The sequence below is a fragment of the Hyperolius riggenbachi genome, chromosome 3 (genome assembly GCF_040937935.1).
Source record: "Hyperolius riggenbachi isolate aHypRig1 chromosome 3, aHypRig1.pri, whole genome shotgun sequence".
NCBI classification, from domain to species: Eukaryota; Metazoa; Chordata; class Amphibia; order Anura; family Hyperoliidae; genus Hyperolius; species Hyperolius riggenbachi.
In genome coordinates, this window is record NC_090648.1 from 91122621 (window position 1) to 91143264 (window position 20644).

The following is a 20644-nucleotide window of genomic DNA, read 5'->3' on the forward strand; positions in this document are numbered from 1 at the left end:
CGCACACCTTTCTGTAGCTTGTGCTCTCCTCTTTCATTTGATGCCTGAATCACCGTTCTACACCAAATAGGTTTTTATTCGATTTCAATTTAAAAATCGTGGCTGCCATCTTGGCTATGTTATAACTTCCGGGTCACCCCTGCCTTCTCTGTTAGAGAAGTGCATCACTGACTGAAGTAGGAAGAGGAAGTGACACGCATGGCCATTGCAAGAGGCTCCTCCAGAGGGGTCCTAGCACGATTTTGTTGGGTTAAAGGCATGCCCATGAGAGATGCTTGGAGTCCCTTGAAGGGGCTTTCCAGTGCATAACAAAGTGCTGTGTTTAACTGTATGAATGCTGTTCTGCCACAATTTTTTTTTTTTTGTGTGCTAGTAGGTTTAAGGCTATAATCTGTTACAGCAAAGCAGAAATGCTGAGTTTCATACCACTTTAACCTCTTGTCGACCAGCTAACGCCGATTGGCGTAAACTGGTCGTCTGCGGGTTACCATGGAAACGGCCGCTCGATCGAGCGGCCTTTCCATGTCAGTTCACGGAGGGTGTCTCCGTGAACAGCCGGAGAGCCGCCGATAGCGGCTCGCCGGCAAAATGTAAACAGGCGGGGAAGAAATCCCCGCTGTTTACATTATACGGCGCTGCTGCGCCGTAGGGCAGATCGGCGATCCCCGGCCTCTGATTGGCCGGGTATCGCCGGCATCTGATAGGCGGAAGCCTATCCCACAATGCGCAGGACGGATATCCTGCGCAGCCCAGGAAGGGAGAGGGAGGTAAGGGGAGGGAGGGAGCGCACAAAACGCTGCGGAGGGGGGCTTTGAGGAGCCCCCCCCCCCCCCCCCCGCTACCCACTAATGGCCGGCGGCGATCAGACACCCCCCCCCCCCAGCAGGACATCCCCCTAGTGGGGAAAAAAGGGGGGTAGTCTGATATCTCCCTGCTGCACTGCTGATCGGTGCTGCGGGCTGTAGAGCCCACGCAGCACCGATCAGTGAAAATTCCCCTGGTCGGCAAGTGGTTAATATATGAAACATGAGCCAAATTGGAGGACCTGCCCTAGGATTCATATAGCCCCTGTAGAAAGTGTCAGTGCTAATATGGTTAAATGGATTTCTAATGTGCTTCTATTGATGTTTTCCCAAGCGCCTCAGCCTGCCATCCACATGACTGACTGGAGAAATGACTGCCAAATGCAGCCTTTCCTGTCACTGCCGTCTCCTTTAAACATGGTAATAAAAATTAGCATGTTAGATGTGGGAAGAGTGTTTACTAGTGAGTCAAACCTTAGACTCATCCCCTTCCTGGCTGGCAGTCAATGAAGGAGTTGGGGTAAATCTTAGATCTCAACTCCTTGTCGGGGACCTGAGATGAGAGACATATAGAGGATGACATATGTATTTTGCTTTTAAAGGACAACTGAAGTGAAAGGGATATGGAGGCGACCATATTTATTTCCTTTTAGACAATACTAGTTGCCTGGCAGCCCTGCTGGTCTATTTGGCTGCAGTAGTGTCTGAATGACACCAGAAACAAGCATGCAGCTAATCTTGTCAGATCTGACAGTAATGTCAGAAACACCTGATCTATGCTTTTTCAGGGTCTATGGCTAAAAGTGTTAGAGGATCAGCAGGATAGCCAGGCAACTAGTATTGCTTAAAAAGAAATAAATATGGCAGCCTCCATATCCCTCTCGCTTCAGTTGTCCTTTAACCACTTCTGGACCGCAATGTTAAACCCCCCTAAAGACCATGCCATTTTTCTATAAATTGGCCACTGCAGCTTTAAGGCCTTGCTCCAGGACCGCATAACTCAGCACACAAGTGACCCCCCCCTTCTCCCCAGTAACAGAGCTTTCTGCTGGCAGGGTCTGATCGCTCCCCCAGTGTTTATTTTATTTTTTATTTTTTTACAAATATTTATGTACGTATTTTTTTTTATTTTTTTTTTACGTGGCTGGGAGGGAACTGCGCTTTCGTATGATGTCATGCGCAGTGCGCTCTCGGCCATGGGTGCGCACTGTAGGACAGTAGGAGTAGTACCCGACTTTGGAGACCCGAAAGAGGCTGCTGGAGGGGCATTTAGGTTGAATGCGGGGGCAGAAAGGAGAGCGGTAGGCATCAGCACAGGTGACAGTATATGCCTGCTCCCTCGTTTCTCTAGCTTCTTTCACATCTGGTATCCTTTAAAGGAAACCTGAAGCGAGTAAAATAAACACATGACGTAGCTGCAAATGAATATTACATACTAACATCACTGCCAGTTCCTCTCAGAAGCTCACCATTTTCTTCTTACAGTGACCACTTCCAATTCTGACAATATTTTGTCAGAACTGAAATATGCCAGTTGCTGTCAGTTATATATCAGCAGCTGTCAGTTACAACTGAATGTACAAGGTAATGTCAATGTTTCCCTATGGCTCAAGTGGGCGATATTACAGTTTAACAGAGTGCTGACCAGGAAGCTGTTATGGGGTAATGGCCATTTTTAAAATGGAGGACAGACCATTCCATTGATCACAGTGGACAAATGGGATGCAGGAGAGGAGAAAGAGTTTGAGGAGTAGACTACATAGGAGGGAAGTATGAGCTGTGTATGGTTATTTTGACTTTTTATTTTCAGTTCAGGTTCTCTTTAAGTAGTACTGCCCATGGCCACTGCAATCATAGAGGGCAGGTTTATACTGCAAAGGATCATGGGAAACTGTCACCTACACAAGGAAAAAATGATTTCCATTCCTTCTTTCTGCCAAAGAACATAGCAGTTTCAGTGACGCTACTGTAGACTGTACATTAAATGCAGAGCAGTTTAGCTGGTCTTCTTTAACTTTATAGCCAGTCATGTTTTTCATTTTTTTTTCTGCATAATAAACCTGAAATGGAGCTGGTTGTTGGAAGGTTTGGGCAACAGTTCCAATGCTTCTCACTTACAAGAATCTCAATCTCTCCTCCTTCCTGTTCCCAGAGACCAGCAAGGAGCTGTTTTTCCATCGTGTGGAAGTTATTCAGTGTATAGCCTGTGATGCCTTCATCCCAGATTTACCAGATCGCCTGACTGAGCATGCTAAATCAGAGAGCCATGTTCAGAAAACCAAGGTAAGATCACCATGACCTGTATGAGAGAAGCTGCTCCGTGTGGGTTTAGAACACAAATGTATCCCTACAAAAAGCAGGAAAACCTGTCATACCTGTTTTGTTGGGATAGCTTGAGCTGCAAAAAGTTTGCTTTAAGTTAAATGTAAAGGCCAAAAAAAAGTTACTTACCTATGGATCCTAAAGGATCAGGCTTTCTCAACCAGGGTTCCTTGAGTACTCTACAGGGGTTTCTTGGCATTTTCCCCCATCCAAGCGGGAAGTATAAAATAGCACATTATAATGGGTGATACTGTAAAAAAAAATGGCTCCTGCAAAATAAATGTAGGGGTTCCGCCAGATCAACGGGAGGTGGTTGGAGCTGTGCTGGTAAATGTATAAATTTGTAAATTCTGGAAGGCCTAATAAACACGACTAGACAGACAACCATTATTCAAGTGCTTTTACTGAGTAACTGTTGCTTGCTGGGTAACAGAGTGCCCATAGTACTGGTGGTCACTGGCAGCATTCCTTCAGTGTTGGTTTTTTTTACTGAACACACGCACGCACGCGCACACACACTGCACACACACTGCACGCACGCACGCACGCACACACACACTGCACACACACTGCACGCACGCACGCACGCACGCACACACACACACACACACACACACGTGTTGTGTGCGGGCTCCCCAGAGATGGCCATGGCTAGCTCTGCCAATTCTTTCGCTGCCATCCTGCGGGTAAAGCTGCCATGCTCTAAGCCTTCCCCACGCCATTCTGTGTTGTTTTACTCCTCTATGAACGTGTCGGGCCACGTCTGGGATACATGTGAGTGCAATGGTGGTGGAAATACAAAAAAAAACACAAAAAAACAGATGCTTGTCTAAGAAGTGTCTTCTTGAAAACCGATGTCCGAGAGTCGCTGCCTAGCCATGCATGAAGAGGAAGGGAGGCCATATAACAGATCCGACAAGCTCTGGGGGTCCATGTGTGGCAATGGTGGAGTCCAGGAGGATGTGGGTAGCCTCTGCAGGATCCAGAGGCTTCCCTCTTTTTAGAGAACTATCACTTGTTTTTAACCCTTTAGCAGCCCTTTTATTTAGGGGCTTGCAAATGCTCCACCCAATTTTATTATACATTTTTTTTCTTTAACATTTGTTTGCTACTAATTAGTACTGCTGTAATGTGTAATTATGGTCACTTGTCACTAGGGGCAGTGTGAGACAATAAGAGGACTTCTGCTTCCAGTTTCTATATCCTCTGCTAGCAGAGAGACGTCAAAGCATTTTAAAAGAATTTTCACAATGAGTTCTGCCGACTGAAGTCAAAAGCAGTGCACTAACTTCAAACGAGATAACTATTGAAGCTGCTAATAGGTTAAGTACTGCCTTGGGTACAGTTTGGGTTTGTGCTTTACACATATTAGACTCTATCTTCAATGTGACTTAAAGGACACCCGCGGTGACATGTGACATGACGAGATAGACGTGTATGTACAGTGCCTAGCGCACAAATAACTAGGCTGTGTTCCTTTTCTTTCTCTGCCTGAAAGAGTTAAATATCAGGTATGAAAGTGGCTGACTCAGTACTGACTCAGACAGGAAGTGACTACAGTGTGACCCTCACTAATAAGAAATTCCAACTATAAAACACTTTCCTAGCATAAAATGCGCCAAAGTGTCCCTGATCTGGTCAGTCCTACTCTACCATGCAAAATGCCAGTTTTTATAAGCAGTCTAGTGGGAACTAAACCAAAAACCCTAAAATGTCAACTAGATGGGAAAAAAAGGAAATTAAAAACACCTCACCCTTCACCTAGCTACCAAACGAACTCTCTGAACATGTGCAATGCACTAATTTATATACTTAACTGTGCTAGAGGTGGGCGGGGTTATGCAGGCTCACAGGGGAAAATTATAAATAAATTACCAAGGGGTGAGCAGCACAAACCAAATTTTAATGCAATTCCTATGCAATTCTATGTTGCATAGAATTGCATAAAAATTTGGTTTGTGCTGCTCACCCCTTGGTTATATATATATATATATATATATATATATATATATATATATATATATATATATATATATATATATATATATATATCTCTTATCTATCTAATCTATCTATCTATCTATCTATCTATCTATCTATCTATCTATCTATCTATCTATCTATCTATCTATCTATCTATATATATATATATATATATATATATATATATATATATGTCACTAACTGTCCCTCAAAGGAGCTCACAATCTAATCCCTACCATTGCCATATGTCTATATTATGTAGTGTAAGTACTGTAGTCTAGGGCCAAATTTTTTCTTTAGAGGGAGCCAATTAACTTATCCGTATGTTTTCGGAATGTGGGAGGAAACCGGAGTGCCCGGAGGAAACCCACGCAGACACGGAGAGAGCATACAAACTCTTTGCAGATAGTGCCCTGGCTGGGATTCGAACCAGGGACCCAGCGCTGCAAGGCGAGAGAGCTAACCACTACGCCACCGTGCTGCCGTGGATACAATCATTTATTTATTTAATCTTGGGTGTCCTTTAAGGCCATCTATGGGCTCGCATCTCCTATTTAATAGTTTTATCATCTAAAATATGCCTATGCTATCAATATGCTATCCAATTTATTTATTTTTTTCTCATTTGTGGTTGCGTTCTTCTAAAAATAAGCACCTGCTGAAAGCCACTTTTCCATGGTTTATTCTTCTTCTTTTCCAGGCACTTGATAAGGACATCAAGAGCAATTGTCTGGAGGCAGCAAAGACAATCCTCCAAGATACAAGTGTCTTACAGCTACTGAAGATGCATGTCCAGGTGAGGCAGACTGTGGAAATGATGACTTGGTGCCGCAATGATCTGGCATGTAGGGGTGTGAGAGGTGAATGGAGTGTACATTACACGATCCTGCTGGAAAGTGGTGGACAGGTCGGCCTTTTTGGCATCTGTAGGGTTTGCAACTTTGATTATGTAAATACTAAAAATACATTTTTGTATAAAAAGACCCTGGTCTATGACTCGCAATATTTCATCGAGGATATCTGTGATACTACAAATACATATTATTATGGCAGTTGCTGGGAGCCCATCTGACCGACCCTAGGAGAACTGATGTGTAATTGAGTTTAGTATTCTCCACAGTTAGTTTACCCATCTTATATAGGTACTCACACATTAACCATTTCAGCCCGCTGGGATTTTTCACCTTATGCATCTATAGTGTCCTGTAACGCGCGAAATGATACGCGTGGCGGCCCGCCGGCTCAGTCAGCCAAAACGAAACTAGCTGGTGGCAAGAGACCAGAGGATCTGGGAGTGATGTCGAGGGCACAGGGAGCTGGTAGAAGCCCCAGTTAAGTAAAACTTTTTTTTTTTTAATAGGGTTTAGGTTCCCTTTAAAGAGACTGTGAAGTCTCTAAAAGATCATCTTTTTATAATAAAATCCTGTGTAATATGACAGCCCTACCTAAGCCGCCGCTCTAATCTAACTAAATACCCCCCAAACTCCCCAGGGGGCAATCTGGGCAGCGCTTCTGTGAGAGGCAGAGCTATGAGCCGCAGCTCTGCCTCTCAGCGCATCTGTCAGCCCGGATCGCCGCCTCTCCCCCGCCCCTCTGTCTTCCTTCTGAGAGGGGCGGGGGAGAGGCGGAGATCTGCCGCTGACAGACGCGTGAGGCAGGGCTGCAGCTCATAGCTCTGCCTCACACGGAAGAGTAGAGGGCAGCAAAAGCCATGACCAAGAAAGTCGTGGATTTTGCGGGGGAGGGGGGGAGTTGGGGGGATTTAGATAGCGTTCAGTGGCGGGGATGCGGCTGTTTAGGTAGGGCTATCCTATTACACAGGATTTTATAATTAAAAGATGATTTTTAAGAAACTTCAGTGTCTCTTTAAAGAGCCTCTGAAGCGAGTCTAAATTCTTGTTATTAACTTGTGTTCATTTGAATCACCCTCAGCCCTGCTAAACCGCCGCTATCCCGCAGCAAAGCGAGGGGTTTATACCCCCAAATCCCCTCTACAAAATCCACGACTTTCTTGGTCGTGGATTTTGCTGCTCATGGAGGCAGAGCTATGAGCTTCAGCTCCGCCTCCATGTGTGCCAATCTGCCGGCGGATCTCCGCCTCTCCCCTTTCAGTGAAGGAAGACTGAGAGGGGCGGGGAGAGGCGGCGATCAGCGGAGGATTGAGGCGTGAAGAGGCGGCGTTACAGCCCTAAGCTCTGCCTCAAGCAGGATGCTCTCCCCAGACACAGGAGAGGGGATTTGGGGGGGTATAAACCCCTTGTATTGCTGCGGGATATTGGCGGTTTAGCAGAGCTGAGGGTGAATCAAATGAATACAAGTTAACAAAGAGAATTTAGACTCGCTTCAGAGTCTCTTTAACCACTTGCCGACCGCGCACTCATAACGCATAAGTGGCAGCTGCAGGACCAGCGACGCACATCTGCGTCACCGGCTGCAGGCTAATTAATCAGGAAACAGCCGCTCGCGTGAGCGGCTGCTTCCTGTCAATTCACGGCGGGGGGTCCGTGAATAGCCTGCGTGCCGCCAATCGCGGCACGCAGGCTAAATGTAAACACAAGCGGAAATGATCCGCTTAGTTTACATTTTTACAACGCTGCTATAGCAGCAGCGTTGTACTAAATCAGCGATCCCCAGCCAATCAGCGGCCGGGGATCGCTGTCACATGACAGATCCATTCCTGTGCAGCCTCCGATCTCCGGGGCAGGGAGGGAGGAGAGGGGGAATCCTGCGATGGAGGGGGCTTTGAGGTGTCCCCCCCCCCCCCCCCGCCAGCTACACGCAGGCAGGAGCGATCAGACCCCCCCCCCCCCCCCCAGCACATCATCCCCCTAGTGGGGAAAAAAGGGGGGCGATCTGGTCGCTCTGCCTGTTATTTGATCTGTGCTGAGGGCTGTAGAGCCCACCCAGCACAGATCTTCTAAATCAGTGCTGGTCCTTGGGGGGGGGGGGGGGGGGGGGGGGGGGTAAAGGCTGAGTCCTGAAGTGGTCAAAAGTGGCAATCATCTCTTCTGAGCACTTGTATCTATAAATGTGGTTATTTACAGATGTCCAAAAAAAAGTGCTGCCATTTCTGCAGATTGCCACCTTTTAAAAATAGACTTGGAGGAGGACGGACCTGTCAAAGCCAAAGACCGAAAAGGCACAAAGGGAACAAATACCTGTGTATACCTTCAGTGTACTATGTCATTGTACCAAAAGAGATTTGGTTAAAGAAAATTACTCACGCCTTGTAGGTTGCAAGACAAGTGCAACCAGCAATAAGTTGGAGAAATACCTGCCACCTCTCAGGATCGTGAGGTTCCTGGTCATGCTCCTGATTTAAGTAGGGTTCCAGGAGGGGGAAGGGCTAAAAGAAGAACTTCCAACAGTGTTGTGAAACAGAGCAGGATCATCCACAAGGCAACCTAAGCAGGTGCCTGGGTCCCAGTGGGTGTCATAGGGCCCAACTGCCCCTTTCTCTAACGCTTCTCCCATCTTAGATTACCAAAAGAACGGGCCAAAGCTACTCTCTTGCCTATGGCCCCAGTACATCATAATACACCTCTGGAAACAGTAATGCTTGTGGGTGGAGGCATCCAAAAATGATAAAACAATTAAAATCAGTTTGAAAAAAGAGGCAGTGGTTGGCTTACCTCTCCTGTAGACAAAGTAGCCAGTACAGCTCAAAGTAACTTCAAAAGGTTTATTGCACAGGAAATGGGCTTAGACCACTTTATAAACTGTTTTTGTTTTATCATTTCTGTGTTCCTCCACCCTCCAGTATTATCCTTTAGAAATGGTCCCTCAATAAAGTGATCACTTCATGTATAGATTACTGTCATTTATCTATGCTGAATAAGCCTCCCAGCAGTTCTTATGTGTTGTCTTTGCATTGGTTCCCAGGGAAAGAATCCATTTAAATATCTGGAGAAGGCCACGACGCATGCAGCGGGCAGCCATGAAGTTCTGGTTGCCGAGGAAGATGAAGAAGACATGGCTCCGGCTGATGAGGAGCTTGATGCTGGCAGCGATGAAGAACCAGCCGGCACTCCGGATAAAGAAGCTGCCGCTTCAGGTGTTGAAAGTGCTCCTCAGGATGATGGTCCTCCCAACGAGTCAAAGGGAAAAAAAAGTGATGACTCCAGTGCTGAGCTCAAAATGAATGAATCAAAAAATGAGGACAGTGATGGGACCGTGGATGATGAAGAGGCTGCTGAGGCCCCCTAATGCTTGGTCTGACCCAACCAAACATTCAGCTGTGAAAAAACATTTTACCTGTTACTGTAAAACATTTCAATAGTTTATACAACTTTTGGTTTCAAGTGTCACGTTGGTCAGAGAAGGGTGGAAAAAAGCAATTTGCAAGGAACGAAACGTGCTGCAGAAGAGGTGTTAAGTACGGGGTGAATGAAAGAGACGCCTAGCAGATGACATCTTCGTGGTCATTTCATTGTAACCTGGATAAGATGTATAGAAGCGTGAGGCGGGTTTCACACTATAGTAGCGACTGTTGTACGAGTCGGCGTCCCCACTAGTTTGCTTTGTAACGAGCAGCCAAACACAGGCTTGTATCTCCTACTTCTTACATGTGAATTGCCGGATGTCGTTAGTGAAGTGTGCCGATGTGGTGAGACTCCTCTCTGCTTTTTATTTCAGTGCTGTGGTGTGTGCGAACCAGCACCATACTGCAGTATACCACCCAGCTCCTCTCATCCATAGTCCTTAAAGGACCACTATTGCAAAAAATTGTAAAATTTTAAATACATACAAATAAGAAGTGTTTCTTCTAGAGTGAAATGCGCTCTAAATTACGTTTCCCCTATGTTGCTGTCACTTAAAGTATTTAGTAGAAATCTGATGGAACGGACAGGTTTTTGACTAGTCCATCTCCTCACGGGGGATTCTCAGTATTTTGTTTATGCTTTACAAAAGCACTTCCTGGAGAGGATTCATACAAAGATGCAGCCCCCCCCCCCCCCCCCTACCAGTTTGCACACTATTCTGGCAGTTAGATCAAACAACTGCCGTTTATTAAGTGTTTTTGAAAATGAGGAAAACCTGGATTAGTCCAAACCCTGATGGTTCTGTCAGATTTCTGCTACCTACTGTAAGTGACAGCAACATAGGAAAGAAGTAATAGCACATTTTACTGTGGCTAAAATGTACTTTTTGTGTATTTTACATTTTACAATTTTTTTTTTGTGATGATCCTTTAATTCACATATCTGCCCCTCTTGTCAAATATAAGCAACTGAACAAGTGGTACGTATGGCTACCCAGGAGGAGCAGGTAACTGTGTGTCTGTGTCCTATATTCATAAAACCACGTTATATATTGTTCACCGATTCAGGAAGTGCTTTTTTTGTTAACAGAGAAAGCAGATGCGCTGCAATGAATTTCTCAGAGTATGTATTTCCTAATCATTTTCTGGAGGGGCCACTTTTGGTCATTTTTTTATTTGTGTATAGGTTTTTTTTTTTTAAATCTACTTTGGTATAAGCAAAGCAACTGTTGTAAAATGACGTAATAAATATGGATGTTTATAGAGACGTAAACATTCACATTCTTTGACTTTTGTCTGTTTCCAATCTCAAGCCAACAGTCTGGTCAGACTGATCTGTTTATAGGTTTACCCACAAAGGCAAAACCAATTGTGCCCTTAGGCCTGGTGCACACAAGCGGAGTTTTTCTGAGCGGTTTGAGTTTTTAAATCTGCTGCTAATGTTATCCTATGTGTCTGTGCACACTGGAGCAATGAGGTTTTGTAAAAAAAACCCCATAGCATTACATTGGGAAGAGCTTTTGAAACCTCTAAAAGCTCTTCCCAATGTAATGCTATGGGGTTTTTTACAAAACCTCATTGCTCCAGTGTGCACAGACACATAGGATAACATTAGCAGCAGATTTAAAAACTCAAAACGCTCAGAAAAACTCCTCTGGTGTGCACCAGGCCCTCCGACTGTGCTCCGGTTCAGTAGTCTGAGTGAAAGCTTGCTGCAGATAAATTCATCAACATTTGCACATGCCACACAACGGCTCCAGGCTTGCTGCAGATAATTCTGACAATACTGCCACAAGCCACACAACCTTTATGATCTTGTTGCAGATAAATACATCAACATTGCTGCAAGCCACACAACAGTTCTGGGCTCAGTGCAGATAATCCACCAATGTTGCCTCAAGCCACGCTGCAGTTTCGGGATCACTGCAGATATACATTAACTTATCACAAGCCACACAACAGTTCCAGGCTCACTGCAGATAAATCTGACAATACTGCCACAAGCCACACAACCGTTCCGGGCTCGCTGCAGATAAATACACCAGCATTACCACAACATTGAAAAAGAGAAGAACCGAGAGCCCGATATGGTGTAGTATGTCAAGATAATTGGATTATTAGAAAGAGTATGAATTGTATACTCACAAACCAGGGTTACCTCCAGGTAACCACTGTATAGGCAGGTGAGGAGATTAGCCTGTCCCCACTCAGGATTAAGAAGTCGCTCTCTGTAGGCTTGAAAAACAAGAAGGGGTATCCCCCTCCACCAAAGGTGGATACAATCAGTATTATGATAGAGAACAGAGGCGCCAAGAGGATAAAAACAATATTTAAAAGTTTTAAAATTATTGCTTAGGAGGCAGTGGTGGACTCACCTCCCACAAGCAGACACAACAACTGTGTATTCACAAAAGGGAAATTTATTGGTATACTCCAAATAGGATCGCAATGCGTTTCGCAGGTCAAACCCGCTTCATCAGGCAATTACAGGAAGGAGCACACAACAGCAGTATGTCCAGATAGCACCTGGCGCCTCAGTCACTGAGGCGCCAGGTGCTATCTGGACATACTGCTGTTGTGTGCTCCTTCCTGTAATTGCCTGATGAAGCGGGTTTGACCTGCGAAACGCGTTGCGATCCTATTTGGAGTATACCAATAAATTTCCCTTTTGTGAATACACAGTTGTTGTGTCTGCTTGTGGGAGGTGAGTCCACCACTGCCACCTAAGCAATAATTTTAAAACTTTTAAATATTGTTTTTATCCTTTTGGCGCCTCTGTTCTCTATCATAATTACCACAACATTACTTTTGTGAGGGCACTTCAAGAAAGGAAGAGTCTAGTATTGAACATTCTGAGTGAAAACTGTTTTGGGAAGCCAAAATCCTCCATTTGCTGCATCTGTTTTGAATGCAAGTTGTGTAATCTGCCCGTGTATTGGGCTTTGCACATCTATGCAGCTGGTCAATTCGGGTGCAGCCTCCATGTGAAAGCGCTGCCAATTTCTCCTGTTGTACAAAAATGTAAGTCTACTTGTGGCTATCTGCATTCATATGTATCAGTTTGCATTCAATTTATTTAGATTAGGGTTTAGTGCAAGGAGTGTATTTAAGTCCATGGGGGGCGGTGCATGCCACTTCTGGTTTCATTTCTGTTGCAGCCTGATTAGGAACGCTGCCAACCTTTTTCCTGTTCTTTAGAAAATGTGTAGACTATGGCTAGCATCCTCAGGTTCACACTATGTTGTAACTTTTAGCTAGTGGTCAGGTCTCATCCGAGAGGGCACATCATCATCATGGAAGAGTCTAGTACTGAACAATCTGTGCACAGGCTGTCTTTGAAGCCAACTTTACTGCATCTTGCAAATTTACTGCATCTGTTTTGAATGCAATTTGAGTAATTTGCCACGTGTATGCAGCTGGTCAACTCTGGTACAGCCTGTATTTGGAGGAGTTACCAATATTTCCTGTTAAAATGTAATTCTACTTGTGGCTAGCTGCAATCATGTGTATCAGTTTGCATTCAGTTTATCTAGATTAGGGTTTAGTGCATAGTTTTGCATCTGATTTGTATACAAGGTGTGTATTTTTTATCACAATAGTTTTTATTGAAAAAAAATTTTTTTCAGCATACAAGTTATGTAAGTATCTATTGGCATAGTGTGCAATATGTGTAGAACAAATAACAAATAAACAATATATAAAAATTTTTTCCCACATTAACATATAAATTTTCACTATAAAAATAAACTCGGTCGTATAGCTAGCTTATTATTAAGTTAAATATCACTTTGAAATAAAGTTGCAGCTTATAATCATGGTGTAGAATAAAAAGAAACACTTAATAATACTGTGTGGATTGTAAATCCGCTTAAATCTGCAGTAATCTGCATAAAGGTACAGAATCCGCATCCAGATGCGTAAATTCAATGCTACCCTGCTGAATTCCGCGTTAGAATTTAAAAAGCTTCAAAATCGTGCAAAAACGCGCAAAGAGACGCGCGGAAGACGCCAATCGGTGCGAAAACGCGCTATAAACGCGTTCAACGCACCCAGGCGTGTGACCTATCTGTAAATGTGGAAAAGCACCAATATTCATATAAAAATGATGGGAAATTTCACTAAGATATAAAAACTATGATAACAAGTAGCAAATAAACAATATATAAAAAAGTTTCCCACATTAACATATAAATTTTCATTATAAAAATAAAACTCAGTCATATAACTAGCTTCTTATTAAGTTAAATGTAACTTTGAGATGGTGTAGAATAAAAAAGAGACACTCAATAGTACTCTATAGATTGTAAATCCGCTTAAGTCTGCATAAAATCCGCATAAAGGTGCAGAATCCGCATCCCGATGCGTAAATGCAATGCTACCATGCGGAATTCCGCGTTAGAATTTAAAGAGCCTCAAAATCGTGCAAAATGCGCAAAAACGCGCAGAACGTGCAAAAAACACGCAAACGCGCAGAAAACGCGCGAAAAACGCGCAAATGCACAAACGCGTGAAAAACGCCAACAGGTGCGAAAACGTGCTAGAAATGCGTTCAACGCACCCAGGCGTGTGACCTATCTATAAATGTGGAAAAGCACCAATATTCACATAAAAATGATGGGAAATTTCACTAAAATATAGAAACTATGAAAATTACAAAATTATAACAACTTATTAAAATGCTGTGTATAGAATGTTTAAACCATCTTCAACTTGATATGATATGAATTGTGCTTACTTACTTACTAGAAATAAATCTGTGTCAAATAATATTGACACAGTTGCAACCTCTGGAGTAAATTCTTGATAATGTGTGTTTGAATTTCAAAGTGTACATTTCTAAGATATATTGAGAGAGTATGGAATTAAATTAATGAGAAATAAGGATCCTCTCAACCTGGAAAATGGGGGAGTTAACCCCCTACTGAGATTCCAGGGAGTGGAGCCTGCGAATCTTAGCCCACAGTCTCCAGAATAAACGCTTGACTGAGGATAACTATAATAAGATGCAGTAAATTAACTCCAGATAAGAAATAAGCACAATTTCAGAATAAATGTCTGAAAATTAGCAGATTGTAGATTAATGATATTGTACTAAACTAAACTAAACAAAACAAAACTAAACAACTAACTAAACTAATAACTAAACTACTATGCTTTCCATACTATCCAAATTAGTGTTTAATGGTGTAAGTTCAACTCTACCTTTAGTGAGTTCCAATAGGTCATGTGCGTAAGAAGAGCTTCTCTCCAGGGGGGGGGGGGGGGGGGGAATCGCCAGCAAACCTGAATTTGTATCTGTTGTCTCCAATGCAAGGGGTAGAGGAAGTAATAACTGTAGTAAAAGTAATAGAGGTGAAAAAAGGTAATGAGAGGTAATAAAGGTGATAGAAGGTAATAGAAGGACCATGAGGAAGAAGAGAGAGAAGGAGGGAGGGAGGACACCTCAGAGTTCCAGAACCCTCGATGCCGTGTACACAGTAGGCCAGAGATCAACCTTCCTCATGAAAGATTGTAAGTTCCCGCATCTGATAGACCAAGCCTTCTCTGCCAGCAAGTTAGACTCTACTTTCCTAAGGATCTCTTCTAATCTCGGTATATGGGGTGTTTTCCAGTGATATGCCAGTTGATTCTTGGTTACAATAAAAATATGGTCAGCAATCAGTCTCTCCTGAGGGGGAAGGTCCCTAGTTCCCAAATGAAGGAGTGCCATACCAGGTGGTATCGTCTGGAGTGACATTGGCAGCTGTCTCAGAAAACCTCCAACATCATCCCAGAGTTTTCTAATTTTGGGACATTCCCATAATATATGTTCTATAGTACCCGCCATGTTACACCCCCTCCAACAAAGTGGGGAACATTTTGAATCAAAATGTGATATTTTTTCTGGGGTCATATACCACTGCCAAATGCACTTAAATAAGCCCTCATGATGACCAATACAATGAGTAGACTTTCTAAAGGACTGAACAGTCATCTCCCATTCCTCTTCATCAATGTCACGTTGTAAATAAGTTTGCCATTTAGACAATTGCCATTGGGGATGTTTCCCTTTCAGATCAAGTAGAATATTATAAAGGGTGGATGTGCCCCTCAGGCCTACTCCCTCCGACTGCACTAACTTCTTAATTTTAGGCAATAATGCAATTGGGCTATATGAGTACTTGTTCAGAAATCGGTTAATTTTGCCATATATCCGTTTATCAGTGGATGGGATGCCATATGTGGTCACTAGTGAGTCAAAGGATTTAAGGCCAGAGCTCTCCAACAAATCTGTCACAGATGTTATCCCACAATCAATCCAATGGTCTAAGGAAATGTTTCTGATGGTAGTGTGGAAAGCTTCAAGAGGGGTTGTCAGAGGTATAGCCAGGGGGTCTTCTCTAGAGAGCTTAACCACCTCCTTCCAAATTCTAAGGGTATTGGCTGTAATTGGATTCTTAATATTTGGTTGGATCTTCCAGGTTAGTCTGGACTGCAGACATAGTTTATAAGGGCTATATAGCAATTGTGCCTCTTCCATCAGATACCATTGCCTGCTTGTATCCTCCGTCCAGACCGATCTGGATTGATCCAAGATTGTAGCCATATAATAGAGTTCCAAATTGGGGGCTCCTAGGCCTAACTTAGAAATTTGTGTTGTGAGGATTTTGTTAGAGAGTCTGGCCTTTTTGTTGTTAAGAATATATTTATTCTGAAGTCTCTGTAGGGTAGTAAAAAATATTTGAGGGACTCTTATAGGCAGATTTCTGAACAAGTATAAAAGTTGGGGTAAAATCACCATTTTAAAGGCAGCAATTCTGCCTGACCAAGAGAATTCTACTTTTGCTAATGAATCTAATTTATCTTTAAATTTGGTTAGCCAAGGGTTATAATTTTCTCTATAGATCTGGGCTATGGTAGGTGTAAGTTGAATACCTAGAAATTTAATACTTTTGTCAGTCCAGGAGAAATGGGAAGAGGCCTGAAGGGCTTCCCTCATCCTCTTTGGTATGTGGCATGGGAGAATGACTGTTTTATTCTCATTTAATTTATAAAAGGAGACTCTAGAAAACTCATTTAGTTCAGTAGTGACATTTGGCAGTGATATAAGGGGTTTTTGAAGATATAATATTATATCGTCCGCATATAAACCAATTTTTGTGTGAATTTGTCAAATTTTTACACCATGTATTCTTGGGTTATTTCTAATTTGTTGGGCCAATGGTTCTAAAGTAAGGTTAAAAATCAATGGAGAAAGGGGGCAGCCCTGACGGGTACCATTTTTGATGTCAAACGAAGAAGAGACATAACCAGAAGACAGGACCTTAGCAGATGGTTGTGTGTAGAGAGCAAGGATGGCACTATGAAGGAAGCTGGGTATACCAAATTTTAATAAAACTCTAGACAAATAGTGCCAATTGACCCTGTCAAACGCCTTTTCTGCGTCCAAGGAGACGAGGAGTGTAGGCGCCCGACAGGTCTTGAGTTGATGCAATATAGCAAGGGCCTTTCTTGTTCCATCATTGGTAGACCTTCCCCTGATAAATCCAGCTTGATCAGGATGAATAAGTTGTGGCATTAATGGGGACAGTCTATTAGCTATAATCCTAGCATAAATCTTTACATCAGTATTTAAAAGGGAAATTGGTCTATAACTACCAGGATCTGCTGGATCTTTGTCACCTTTGGGAATAGTGGATATGAGAGCTGCCAATGACTCTCCAGGGAAAGTACCTTTAAGTGTTGCTTCATTAAAAAATTCTGTAAGTGGCTTAGCTAATAAGGGAAGGAATTTCTTGTAATAATCATTAATATATCCATCTGGGCCTGGGGCTTTATCATTTTTTAAATTTTTAATTGCTATTTCAATTTCTTGTTGATAAAATGGGACTGATAATGATTTTTGCTCGAATTCTGATAGCAAGGGAAGGTGTACCTTTGATAAATAATTATCAATTTCTTGAATAGATGGGATGTGAGTGTCTGGATTTTTTTCCAAGTTATAAAGTTCTTCATAGTAGGAAGCAAGTGCTTCCACTATATCAGTAGGATGATATACATCATTTTTAGTTTTGGGATGTTTGATTTTGGTAATTCTCTGTTGTATCCTTCTTCCCTTTATTTTTTGGGCCATGGCTTTCCCGGCTCTGCTTCCCTCATAGTACCACCGCTCCTTAAGTATGGTCTGCCATTTATCATATTGATAATACATTAAGTCTGCCAGCTCCTGTCTTACTGATTCTAGAGATTGTAATAGTTCCATTTTATGATTATTAAAGATCTCTCTTTCTAATTGTTTGATTTTGATCAGCAGTGAGTCAGACCTCTCTCTAATTTTTTTCTTTTGGATGGCACTGTGCTTCATGAAAACTCCTCTCATAAAGGCCTTGTGCGCATTCCACAAAGTGGCTCTGGAAACCTCTGAGGTGTTGTTAAGGTGAAAATATTCTCTCAGGTCTTCTTTAATAAGTGGAAAGATATGTTCAGAATTTAATATAAATTTGTTTAGTTTCCAATTAAAGGATTGTGGGGCAGAGTGTTTTAATAAAAATTTGGTAATTAGGGGGGCATGATCTGACCAGATTCTAGAATCAATTTCTACATCTGAGACCAGTGGCAAGGAAAACCTATCAGTGAGACAGTAATCAATTCTTGTGAATGACTTGTAGACTGGTGAGTAATAGGTAAACTGGTTTTCTCTGGGGTACATACACCTCCAAGTGTCATACAACTCAAATTTAGTTAAGGATGGTTGCAAGATTGAGTGGGCTCTCCTTAATTTCGAAGTACAATCTATAAGGGGGTCAACTACAGAATTAAAATCACCTACTATGAATAATCCTCCCTTGTTAATCTTAATAATTTTGCTTAGTTTTTTGTTAATAAAGGTAGCCTGATGGGAATTAGGAGCATATATGCTAGCAAATGTGAATTCTTGAGAGTTAATGGAACCAGATATTACCACCAATCTACCGTCATCCCCACAGAGGGTCTCCCTCACCACCAGTCCCAGTGTGTCTTTAATAGCAATACAGACACCAGCTTTCTTTTTCTTTTGTAGTGTGGAATGGTAGATGTGTGAGTAACCATTCAGTTTAAATTTCCCAGCAGAGATTCTATTCAAATGAGTCTCTTGTAAGCAGATTATGTCTGCTTGATGATTTTTAACTAATTTATCTAAAAGAAATCTTTTCCTGTATGAATTTAATCCCCTCACATTAAGAGACAACAGCTTACATTCCTGTGACATCTATAACAGCATAAAGATGTTTACCTGATGAATCCCATACAGCTGGCGATCTCCCCCTGGGCTCCCTAAGTTTCAGAAAATTCAGACCAAAGTAGTACATCAATATGAACCTCACATTTCTAGGTGTAAAAAGGACAATTGTTAAAGATAGCAATAAAAAACATAATCTATAAACACATATAAAAAACCTCAAGGATAGCATAAACGGCAGCAGGTACCAAGGCATCCGGTACTACCTCAGTAAGAGCCACCAGGAAAAGTTCTCAGTCCAGCTAAGAAAAGCAAAAAGCAAAAAAAAAAAGAGCAAAGCAAAAAAGAAAAACAAAGTTAATTAAACTTCAAAAAGAAAACAGTCAGTGTGGCCAAATGGCCAGTCCCACCGATGTGGGTTCCTGAGGGTCCTTTCTACTCGGGGGAAACCCGGGGGAAAAGGACTAGTAGGGGGAAGCAAGTCTATGGCTAGGCATCTTTAGCAGTTCAGGAAGTGCCAGAAGCCTCTTCAGCTTTGTCTTCCTCAGCTTGCGGTGGGGTTGTGTCCATCTCTTTCTGGGTAGGGGCTTTGGAGAGGGGTCTATCTCTTCTAGGGTCTTTAGGGGCAGAAGTAGGGATATTCCATCTTGCCAGCATCTCATGTCCTTCTTCTGGGGTCTTCATGACATGGTAGTTGCCATTGTTGTTTACAATCAACTTAGTGGGGAATCCCCAAGAGTAAGGGATATTCTTGTGCCTGAGAGTTGCAGTAATTTCGGAAAAAGAGCGCCTTGCTTGTAGAGTCATCTGGGACAGGTCTTGGTACAGTGAAAGGTCCTGATATGGGCTGGGGAGCTTTTTCCCTCCCCTGGTCGCAGCTAACAGTCTTTCCTTCACATGGAAAAAATGCACTCTGCAGATTACATCTCTAGGGATATGCTTTGCAATGTGAGTAGGCTTGGGCAATCTGTGTGCTCTATCCACCGTTAGTTCACTGTCAGACAGAGTAGGGACTGTAGCTTTTATCACATCCATAACATAGGTTTTAAGGTCATCATTATTCACAGACTCAGGGACTCCTCTCAGCTTCACATTATTTCTCCTGTTTCTGTCCTCACTGTCCACAATCTTCTCTTTCATCCATTTGTTTTCCTTAAGCACTGATTTATGTGAATCCACTAAGACATTGTGTGCAGCAGTCATTTCAACAATTCTATTTTCAAGTTTTGTTAATCTCTGATCAGTTTCCTCAGTGTAATGCGACATGTGGCTTGCCATTGTGTGTAAATCTTTCCTCATGTCGGCCATATTGCCTGCCATGAGGCTGGAAAAAGACAGCATGAAGTCTTTAAAGAACTTCTGTGTTATGGGCTCATCGGTGGCAGGGAAATCAGATAAATGTTCAAAAGGATTAGGAGGATTAGACAATGCAGGCAGCTGGGAAGGTGGATGGAGCAAAGGCTGCATTGTGTTTCCTACCTGCTTTTCAGCTCTTCTTTGTCTGGCAGCTGGGAGCTGTGTCTTCAATGGCTTCAGTGGGCTGCGTTCCCTGCCATCTTCCTCTGCATCTCCTTCGTTTTCCTCCTGATAATCCTCCATATTTCCCCTGCGATAGTGTCCCATTGTGCTGGAGCCTTCTCCTCTGTGTTTGAGGTGTCGCTGCACTGTCCCTGCCATGAGGCTGATGATAACAGTGGCCATCTTGGAAATCCTGAGCAAAGAAGTCAGTTAGCTTCCTAGGGACAGGAGACGCTGAAATCCCTCCCAAAGTGGCTTTTCTCCTCTCCATAGCTGTCAGGCAATGTTCATCCACCGGATTAGTACAAAAAGAGGCTTCTTGGGCTGCTGTAAGTTGCTGTTTTAGATGCTTTCCACAGAGAGCTGCAGACTCAATCAGCCATTCACCTCTCTGTCATAGCCACGCCCCCTATCAAGGTGTGTATTTTAAAGCGGTCATCAGGGAACATTTCTTCCTCCAGCCCCAAGCTTCCAGCATGTTCCTCGCCGCAGCTCTCCCCACAGCGCGCTCCCGGTCCCTGGCAATGACGTCAGGGCGACCTCTAGGTCGGCCTGTAC

General features: G+C 43.0%; 1 protein-coding gene across 2 annotated transcripts in view; it reads left to right on the forward strand.

Annotated features, from left to right (window-relative positions):
• LOC137562829 (A-kinase anchor protein 8-like) overlaps positions 1–10658 on the forward strand; it is a 48017-nt gene extending 37359 nt beyond the window's left edge. For both annotated transcript variants that reach the window (XM_068274570.1, XM_068274571.1), the window contains exons 12-14: positions 2956–3086; positions 5809–5904; positions 8991–10658. In XM_068274570.1, the coding sequence (XP_068130671.1) occupies positions 2956–3086; positions 5809–5904; positions 8991–9314 (551 nt within the window). In that variant the 3' untranslated portion in view covers positions 9315–10658. The remainder of the gene's footprint in view (positions 1–2955; positions 3087–5808; positions 5905–8990) is intronic.
• Positions 10659–20644: the final 9986 nt, after the last annotated feature.